The following is a 10,881-nucleotide window of genomic DNA, read 5'->3' on the forward strand; positions in this document are numbered from 1 at the left end:
ATAAATAGTGTCACGATTCATTATAGGATATAGACATTGAAAATATATACAACAACAACATGTTTCAACAACAACAACAAACCTTCTTCATTTTTTTTTTTTGATCATTTCTATCAATTTGGTTCAAGCTAGCTAGTTTACAATGAGCTATACTTATGGGCAGTGATATATGCATTGGACAAGACTTGAAGCTGTGTAGTGATAAATTGTTTTTTTTGTTTATTCATTGATTTTTTTTTTTTGTAGAATTTTATTCATTGATTTTTTTATTATATTAATGATTGTTAATTTTTTTAAGGAATGATTAATTTTCATTGATTGATTCATTATTATTTTAGAAGGAATTTATATCGAATTTATTGACTCATTTAAATCTTCAAAATCTCAAAAGTCTGTGTCATAAAGTTTCACAAATTCTTGTGATAAGAATCTTGATTGAAAAAGTCATTCAAAAAAGTCTTCTAAAATCTCATAAAATCAATACAATCTCACAAAGTCTTTTAAAATCTTCAAGATTTTTTTTGCTAAAATTGTCTTGTGAAATCTTAATCCAATACACCCCTAAGATTATATGTGAACAGTGAATAGGAGTAGGACATTATCAAAAAAAAAAAGAAGAAAAAGTGAATAGGAGTAGGACGACACCGTTTTTGGACATCTCTCTCTCGCTCGCAGTCGTCAATTGTCAATTTTCATCATCAAATCAAAACTAAAGCGAATGTTTTCCATCTCCGCATCGCCCATCGACGTTCACATTTTCTGAATCATCCATCGATCAGAATAATCAGAACAATTAGGGCGCAACAACACAACACAAAGAATCATGAGTAGAAACGACTCCAAGTACTTTTCCACCACCAAAAAGGGTGAAATCCCTGAGCTCAAAGAAGAGCTTAATTCTCAGTACAAGGTACGTTCCTTTTCCCTCAGATCTCTTCCGATCTCTTTTCTCTCTCTTTCACTTTTTCCATTTCTAGATCTTTCGATTTCACTTTCTTCATCATATTCCGCATCACAATTTCCTGATCTGGAATATTCCATGCCTTTTCTCAACCAATTATGCAAATGTTCATGTAGATTTTTCATTCTCAGATATTTATTTACCGATTCACCTTTAAACCGTTAATAGTTTAGCATATCCGATTTTTTGGTATTGTATTATTCATTCTATTAGTTACAGTCTTGTAAATTTTGTATTACAGTAATAATTAAGAATATTTACATTACTATTGGCGGTGTGATTTGTGGATGTGTATGTCTTGCATTTTTGGTGTACTGTCTGTATTTTTTCGCGTTCGAATATTGTGTGTAAAAAGGTATATGTGTGTGTGTGAATCTAATATTATTTGGTTTATGGTTTGCAGGATAAGAGAAAAGATGCGGTGAAAAAAGTAATTGCTGCTATGACGGTTGGAAAGGATGTGTCGTCATTGTTTACAGATGTGGTGAATTGTATGCAGACAGAGAATTTGGAGCTAAAAAAGTTAGTTTACTTGTATTTGATAAATTATGCAAAGAGCCAGCCTGACCTTGCTATACTCGCAGTAAATACATTTGTGAAGGTGAAAGCTTGAATTGCAATTATTGCTAGTTTACTTTCGATGTGTTTTTGTATCAGTTCTTTTGTTTCTCTTTGCTATAACTAATTTATTGGTTTTAGGGGTTCTCAAGACTATATGATATATCCGTTACTCAATTTTCATTTTGTGAAATGCTTCTCAGGATTCTCAAGATCCAAATCCTTTAATTCGTGCGTTAGCTGTGCGGACAATGGGATGCATTCGTGTTGATAAAATTACCGAGTATCTATGTGATCCACTTCAAAGATGCTTAAAGGTGCAACCCCAGTTCTTCTATAATTTGCACATGTGCATTTTTAGTTTGAAATCCACTGTTTTTGGTATTATGTTGATTACGGTGACTTGCATTTTTGGCCTACCTATTTGTAACCGTGCTTGTGTTTCGTATATTTTTATAGGACGATGATCCATATGTTCGCAAGACAGCTGCCATTTGTGTTGCAAAGCTCTATGACATAAATGCAGAGTTAGTTGAGGACAGGGGTTTTTTGGAATCATTGAAGGATTTGATATCTGATAATAATCCTATGGTTGTAGCTAATGCTGTTGCAGCACTCGCTGAAATTCAGGACAATAGCAGTAGACCCATCTTTGAGATCACTACTCATACACTGTCAAAGCTTCTCACTGCGTTAAATGAATGTACAGAGTAAGTTTGTGTTTTTGAAATTTTGATCTTATAATTGAAATTTAAAACACTTGCGACTTTAGTTATAGTGCAACTCCTCTAATAGGTACTGTTTCAGAATATAGAAGAAAATAGTGTTTATTGGTAGAAACTCTATTACATTCTAGGTATTTGAGTGACCTAGTTCTTTCCCCCTTTAAAATCCTCTCCAAAACTAATGATGTCCCCTCCAATAAATCTACCGTTCCTCATATTTATAATCTACTTTCTCTCACTTTCTAACCAACTAACTATTCAACTACTCCCCCCATTTGTCATCTTATCTTTTAAATGTAACCTTAATTTTTTTTCTTTTCAATTTTCCCCGTAAATGAATAGTGTCTTCACTATGTATTTATTACAACGATCAATAGTCCATTAGTTATAAGGACAATTTAGTAATTTCACTTATTAAGTCATTTGCTGCTTTTCTTAATTCTTGTGGAAAATCTTAAACGACACTCAATTTGAAACGGACGGAGTAGTTATAAAAGGGAGTTACCATACAATGTTTTCTCCCTAAACATTCACCTTGTCCTCGCTTGTAATTTCTTAGAACAAAACCTGCTGGGGTCCCACTGTTTGAAATATGATAACCATAACACAAATAAAAGACAATACTCTCCCTCTAAGACCAGGGTACAAATTGCAATAGTTGAGTTTAGGATTTGATGCTATCTTTGATATAGCTGATTTTCATGATGATTTTGATTTTTGATCCCTTGGGAAAATATATGTCGATAAAACATCCTTTGTATAGATTGTATCTAAGAGAAATATATGTTAGTAACTGAATATGTATCAGGATGCCTTGAAATTTAAAACCAAAATATAACACCAAGTAATTTTGCCTAGTTGATTCTGCATTATTGTAATTTTTTAGCCACTGTTTGAGTTGTCATCATCCTGTCTTTTCCTTGTCCATCTTTGACCCTGTTGTTTCATTCAATCTAACACAAATTGCTCTCACTTATCAGATGGGGTCAAGTTTTTATACTGGATGCTCTTTCTAGATACAAGGCTGCTGATGCACGTGAAGCAGAAAACATCGTAGAAAGAGTTACGCCACGGTTACAGCATGCTAATTGTGCAGTTGTACTATCGGCTGTTAAGGTGATTCCACTCCTCACCTGTAACTCGTTATCTTGCAGCCCATGTGTCAATATTAATGCATCGCTAATTACATTCTGCATAGTTTGCTAACCACAGTTTATAATGACATGTAGATGATCCTTCAACTAATGGAGCTCATCACCAGTACTGACGTGGTCCGGAATCTTTGCAAAAAGATGGCTCCTCCTCTTGTGACATTACTCTCGGCAGAACCTGAGATACAATATGTTGCCCTGCGAAATATCAATCTTATTGTACAAAGAAGACCAACAATTCTTGCACATGAAATTAAGGTATTGATCTAAATTTTATTTTGTGAACATGTCAGTGATTTATGAATTTATAATGGACTAGGGTACCAGATGATGGACCTCTTTTATTTTAGATGCAAAATTATTATGGGCCTCCTGACTATTCATTCTATCTGTAGGTGTTCTTCTGCAAATACAATGATCCTATATATGTGAAAATGGAGAAATTAGAAATCATGATAAAGCTTGCTTCAGACCGAAATATAGACCAGGTAAGCTTTGCTTTATATAGCTTTCAGTTAAATATTTTCCTCTCCTCCCTATTTTTTCATTTTCTTTTGTTAAAAGCTAGCTCCACAGTGATTTCAGTGAACACCACACAACTTTTTCCGATCTGAGATGTGTTGTTCATTTATCATGTTCCTTGGAAAAGATTCATTCATTAGCCATTTTAACTCTGTTCTTGTTTTAGTTATCTGTTTTGGAGTATATTTTAATTTTGTTCTTTATTGTTATCTGCAATGAAATATCTTCTTCCATAAAAAAACAAGTTATCCTGCTACATTGACGAGGCTTTGTCATGAACCCAATGAAACAAATTGGTAAATTTGATTGAAACAAATGAAAATCAATGAACAATTTTATTGAATGATCAAGAAAAGAAGAGAGGCGAGACCAAGGGTTTCCTTTCACCAACGATTTCTGCATATACACGAACTTTCTAATTCACACAATGAATCTTTTATACTATTTATCTCTAATGAGTCTCCCCTAAATAGCCAAGTTCCATTACTGGTTCTAAGGGGGTGCTTGAAAAAAATTATTACTAGGAATGTAGAAGAAAAATTAACTCGCAGGAATAAAATATTCCCAGGAAAAAAGTAACATCCACTTTCCCATGATTTTAATCCCAAGTAAATGGGTGGGAATAAAAGATTCCCTTCAAGATAGTAGGAATAAAACTGAAATAACTACCCACTCTTCCCGGGAACATGGCTATTATTTCCAAACACTTTTCTAAAAATACCTGAGAATAAAATGCCCATTATTATTTCCTGGGAAAGTTATTCCTGGGAGTGAAATTCTCAACCATGATAATCGCCCCCTAACTACTTCAACTCCCCTTTATTCTTTATCTTAACAGATCACCTTTCCTTTACTAATTTGACACAACTGCAGCTTTACTGTGCATTGATGTTTAATTTGGTAGATCAATTTTTCTCATGAAACATTCAATCCTTGCAGCTTTTCTATATTTGGCATATTAATCATGGGTCAGTTTTTTTTTTGACCTATTGGTATGATATTGGCAGGTTTTATTGGAATTTAAGGAATATGCTACTGAAGTTGACGTAGATTTTGTTAGAAAGGCAGTTCGTGCAATTGGTCGTTGTGCCATCAAATTAGAGAGAGCAGCTGAAAGATGCATTAGTGTTTTGCTAGAGTTGATCAAGATAAAAGTAAATTATGTGGTTCAAGAGGCAATCATTGTTATCAAAGACATATTTAGACGATACCCCAACACGTATTGTTATCTTTCCTTTGTCTGTTTGGGGGTGGATGAATATAGAAAAGTTGGTGATTAGCATTATAATTCAAACATTTGTTTTGTTTTGCAGATATGAGTCCATAATTGCAACTCTTTGTGAGAGCTTAGACACCTTGGATGAGCCCGAAGCCAAGGTATGTTTTCTGAGTGCATATGTAATTGACATTTTACATTAGCATACCTTTACCTTCTCATCCACTTCCCTATGTGGACAGGCATCAATGATCTGGATAATTGGTGAATATGCTGAAAGAATTGACAATGCTGACGAGCTTCTTGAAAGTTTCTTGGAAAGTTTCCCCGAAGAACCTGCACTAGTCCAACTGCAATTGCTGACAGCTACTGTCAAACTCTTCCTTAAGAAGCCAACTGAGGGCCCACAGCAGATGATTCAGGTCCTTCCACATAACACATTATTTGTTCAAATGTGTGACTTGTTGTAATAGTTTTTTTAATCCCAAATGACTATATTTGGTGCTCTTTCTGTTGTTAGTATTCCTCTAACCTAGAGTTTCCTCAGATTCCTGTTCATATATTATAAATAAATTAACTTAAATATAGCAACATTTTTCTACCAAAATCGAGTATGACAACCCTTTTGCTAAGTATGTAAATCCATCCGGTCCTTTCTCCTCTTTCTTCAATTGGTCTATATATAAGCAACTTCTCTTTTTATTACGAATTGTTGTATATCTAAAGTTCAATTCAACACCTATGTGTATGAAGTATTTTACAAACTTATATCGTTATTATACTACCATATTTACAGCAGTTGTTTTTCTGCATGATATCATATGATCTATGATACATATTTTTTCCAAGAGAAAAATAGAAACCTAGCAAATTTGAGCTTATATCTGGAACAATTGCTAAAATTATTGGAACCAAATCTGTAAGACAAATATTCCGTTGTACTGTATCCTTAGTTATGTATTTGTTCACAGAGCCTTCTTTATATTGCTTCATAAAAATATCTAGCTGTTTAATCTACATTCTTTAAATCCTTTGATGTCATGTTTCACTTATAACTAATCTTTACAGGTTGTTTTGAACAATGCCACCATGGAGACAGATAATCCTGATTTGCGAGATCGTGCATACATATATTGGCGTCTCCTCTCAACAGACCCTGAGGTTTGATTTCTTGAAATAGAATCCAGTCTCTTCGGCCACCAATATGTAGCTAATTAGTTGAGGTGGATACCTTGCTAAAGATTGTATAGCAAAACTGAATATATATCAACTTAACTATTTACAGAGAAGTTCTTAATATGTTTTATCACTCTTTAAAATAGTAGGTATAATACATTAATATGATTGATCATTTGTCTAGATACGTGCAAATAAGAACTTTTTCTCTCTGAAATTGTGTGTTAGACAAATTTGGTCCCTCACATTTGATGTACCTGGTTTGTATTCTCCAGGCAGCTAAGGATGTTGTATTAGCTGAGAAGCCTGTGATAACCGATGACTCAAACAACCTTGATCCTTCTCTACTTGACGAACTTCTAGTCAATATTGCTACATTATCTTCTGTTTATCACAAGCCCCCAGAGGCATTTGTAACCCGCACACATTCATCAGCCCAGAAAACTGAAGATGATGAGTATCCTGATGGAATTGAATCAGAGTCCTCTGTAAATCCTGCTAATGGTCCTGGGTCACCACCTACTTCCAGTTATACAATACCTGCTTCACCTCCACCTGCTGCTGCACCAGTGCCAGATTTACTTGGTGATTTGATAGGCATGGATAACAATTCTATTGTTCCTCTTGATCAGCCAGCTAATCCTTCCGGGTGAGTAAAATTAAGAAGTAATTGTGGGTTACTTGTAAAATGGCTTACTGTAGTCTGCTATGCATTTTAGGAAAGTTTATGTGATAGAAAATGGCTAAATATGTTTTTTTCGTTCCCCTAAAACTTGGTTGTAGTCCCTCCTTCAAAAAGTGGTGTCTTTTCGTCCCCCAACTTGTGAAATATGTTGTCCGTGGTCCATGTGGGCTGTGGCAGAAATCAAAGGGGCGAGGGGAATAAAACCCAATATCAGGACCAACAATGACATTTAAAAAATTACTGTTCGAAGGCAAGATTGTAACCGAATTTTGAGAATTTTGAGGGGACAGAGTATAATATTTAACAAAAAGAAAATATTGTTTCTTTTGTATAGAAATAGTGATTAATAATAATTCATGTGATGTTGTAATTTATTAATAAATATTAAAACATGTTAGGGTGAGTTTGTGATGGCTTATCTACATATATAATGGTTGAGCAGTTTCTGAACGTTTTATTGCATTTTACAAAATCATGCTTTATTATATCCTCTGCCCTGATTGCAGGCTTCCATTGCCTGTTGTACTACCGGCTTCAACTGGCCAGGGTTTACAAGTCAGTGCACAGCTTACTAGGCGGGATGGTCAAGTATTCTACAGTATGTTGTTTGAGAACAATTCTCAAGTTCCACTTGATGGCTTCATGATTCAATTTAACAAGAATACATTTGGTCTTGCGGCTGCTGGGCCCCTGCAGGTTATTATTGCATATATTTGTTTTTACTTGAATATTCTGATCAAAATTCAGTTCTAACTAGTAAGATGGCATATTGCTTTTCAGGTTCCACAATTGCAACCTGGAACATCAACTAGGGCACTCCTTCCTATGGTTATGTTCCAGAACATGTCCCAAGGTCCTCCTAGCTCAGTTTTGCAAGTTGCCTTAAAAAACAACCAGCAGCCTGTGTGGTATTTCAACGATAAAATCTTATTACATGTATTTTTTACCGAGGATGGTAGAATGGAACGTGCCACTTTCCTTGAGGTATACCATTTCATTCATTTGATCTTTTTTTTCACTGCGATAATAATTACTCAACTTTTGATTCTTTAATGTGTAAAATTTTCATTTTTTTTCGTTAATGAGATTATTTCTATATGCTGTGAAGCCTAGAGTACAAAGTGAAATTTTAAACAAATTCAATAACAGCCAATTTTCATGACTAATACTTGGATGTAGAAATAGAAACTTGATCCTTTACTGTGTTGCAGACATGGAGGTCACTTCCGGATTCAAATGAAGTTTCCAAGGACTTTCCTGCTATCGTGATTGGTGGTGTGGATGCAACAGTGGAACGACTGGCTGCATCAAACATATTCTTTATTGCAAAGCGCAAGAATGCGAACCAAGATGTGTTTTACTTCTCAGCTAAACTGCCTCGAGGGATACCACTTTTAGTTGAGCTTACCACAGTGGTTGGAAACCCTGGTGTCAAATGTGCCATCAAGACACCAAGCCCTGAAATGTCAACATTTATCTTCGAAGCCATCGAGACTCTTCTTAGGAGTTAATATTATTTTTTATTTACTTGTTTTTCATTTCTTTTTGAATTTAATTTTGTTTATACATTGTTTTTGTTAGTATCATTGATAGACATTCTGAATCGATGTTGTTGAAGTTTGAAAAAAATTCACTCACTGTTGCATATATAGCTGTTGTCTTGTGGACATCATTTGTTGAGAGGTTGGATGGCTTGTAATATTTTGATATGTAAAACAATGATTACGTCTAAGCTATTAACTTTTTGTATTAGATTGTGTTCTTTAATCTTTATTTAAACCTTGGTTTAACACTAGAAATTTGTAGAAGATCAAGCAACATATATTAAAATTGCGTACAGATAAATAAATATTATATTAATTAATGAATAATTTTGTAATGGGAATCGGTCATTATCACTTGGTATAATTTCGCTTCAATGAATAACTTAATAAATAACTTTGTGTATAGTCTATGTTTGGTATTGCCGTGGTATATAAGAACCATTGCAATCTAGCGTGATTCTCCCAAAAGCTGCTTGGAGTAGTTTTTGCAAAATTAAGGTGTGTTCATCCTGATTTTGACATATTTAATGTAATATCAAATATAGGCTTATCCTATCCAATCGTGAATACATAAGTTTCTTTTTTTAAAATGTACCGGTAAATATGTATTTTGACTGAACTAAAACTAACCAAAATGATATTCACTAACAAGAAATAAAAATAAAAAAGTGATTATATATAAAAATATGTCGATTACATTATTATATAAAAAATAAGATAGTTTAAAACAATCATTAAAATCTTAAAATCTAAACTGAAAACTAAATTCTTCCTCAAACTTGCTAGAGAGCGAATGTAACCCTCTTAACCTTAGCAATTTTCCATTGAGCTAGGTTTTCAATTGGATTCAATACAGGATTAATGTGATGTTTTCTATCTCTGGCATTCGACTTCTTCACATTCCTTCCAGCTAACATGGTATTATCTCTTTCAGCCTCTTTAGCAAGATTCCACTGAACGAGATTTTCAATGGGTTTCAACACTGGATTGATGAAGTGGCCTCTATCTCTAGCATTGCGTTTCAATCCAAATGTCTTCGGAGATGATGAAGGAGTAGGAGAAAGAATGTTGTGGTCAAGATCCTTGCATAAATCATCTATGCTTGAGCAATCCCAATTCGTATTATTGAATGTGTTGCTTTCTTGCGTGTTGGTGTGAGCTGCCATGGTTGATTGATACTCAAACAAAACAATTAAATTGAAAGACAAGTTTGTTTGTTGGTAATAAATAAATGTAATAAATCGTAACTTATATATATATATATATATATATATATATATATATATATATATATATATATATATATATATATATATATATATATATATAGGCTTCAATATAGCATTAGATTTGAAGTAGCAAAGTTTTTCACAAGAAAGGGGGGGTTTGAATTGTGACCCTTTTAAAATTTAAACTCAAGTCACAAAATAAATAGTTAGTGATAAAATTATTTGTGCTCAGTGAGATCGTTCTAAGAATGATCTGTGCTGTGTAAAAACAGTTGCAGAAAATAAAAGTTTAAGGGAAAGAAGATAAACACAAAGAGTTATCCTGGTTCACCCCTAATCTTTGGGTTACGTCCAGTCCCCACCTCCTGTGAGTTTGTCCACTAGAATCACTTAAAAGTTACAGATCCAATACTTACAAATTCACCTTGATCTTGACCTAAGATCAACAACTTACCAAAGCTCCTAGAGCTTTGAACTTTCCTAGTCAACTTGACCAATCAACACTCAATCAATAGTCACGTATTGACTTGAGCAATTACAATATAGATGATTTGTTTCTAAGCTTGATTTCAGACTCACTATAAAAGAGAAGCTTAGATGAAAGCACTCTAAAGAGATTGGAACTCAGATTATGATACAAAAGAGTGACTTAAAAAGGACTTTGAGCTAAAGAGATTGAATGGGATTTATATCACTTGAATTGCTTGAAAAAACTTGCTCTTTCCCTTGGACTTGATTGCCTTTTATAGATGCTTGCTTGAGATTGAAGCTTGGCCTTCAAGTATATCAGTTAGAGAGTAAAATAGAGCTGTTACTCAGTGCTCTATATGCAGCAGACAACTTCTGCATAATGTGCAGATTCTCTGTTCAGTCTTGGAACAGTCTTGATTTCCTTTTGGCTTTGATCCATAAGATCCAAATAAGTATGAGCTGTTGCCAAGTGTATATGAGTTGTTTCTTACATCCTTCCACTGTCATGTATCAGATATAGCCGTTTGGATGCTCAGAAAAGGACTCATGACAGTTGGAGATGGTTTTAAAAAACTGTGTGCAGGATCAGTCTTGCATTGGTCTTGAAACAGTCTTGACTGCACCAGCAAATAAGATGAACCTT

At 34.1% G+C, this 10,881-nt stretch overlaps 1 protein-coding gene across 1 annotated transcript; it reads left to right on the forward strand.

Moving 5' to 3' along the window:
* The first annotated feature begins 565 nt into the window (after positions 1-565).
* Positions 566-8,746, forward strand: LOC123917643 (beta-adaptin-like protein C). Its single transcript, XM_045969416.1, has 15 exons — positions 566-910; positions 1,365-1,562; positions 1,723-1,836; positions 1,979-2,229; positions 3,225-3,360; positions 3,474-3,653; positions 3,791-3,883; positions 4,925-5,136; positions 5,231-5,294; positions 5,376-5,555; positions 6,202-6,294; positions 6,585-6,958; positions 7,501-7,690; positions 7,775-7,978; positions 8,206-8,746. Exons 1-15 carry the CDS (start codon positions 824-826, stop codon positions 8,503-8,505), a joined length of 2,676 nt encoding a protein of 891 aa, XP_045825372.1. The 5' UTR covers positions 566-823; the 3' UTR covers positions 8,506-8,746.
* Positions 8,747-10,881: the final 2,135 nt, after the last annotated feature.

This window comes from Trifolium pratense, linkage group LG3 (genome assembly GCF_020283565.1).
Source record: "Trifolium pratense cultivar HEN17-A07 linkage group LG3, ARS_RC_1.1, whole genome shotgun sequence".
Taxonomy (NCBI): Eukaryota; Viridiplantae; Streptophyta; class Magnoliopsida; order Fabales; family Fabaceae; genus Trifolium; species Trifolium pratense.

Excerpts from the sequence above, each read along its gene's own strand:
- LOC123917643 (XM_045969416.1), top strand. The coding sequence starts at position 824 with ATGAGTAGAAACGACTCCAAGTACTTTTCCACCACCAAAAAGGGTGAA. Across the intron at positions 3,654-3,790 it reads TTCTTGCACATGAAATTAAG|GTGTTCTTCTGCAAATACAA; the intron begins GTATTGATCTAA and ends TTCTATCTGTAG. Across the intron at positions 5,556-6,201 it reads GCCCACAGCAGATGATTCAG|GTTGTTTTGAACAATGCCAC; the intron begins GTCCTTCCACAT and ends TAATCTTTACAG.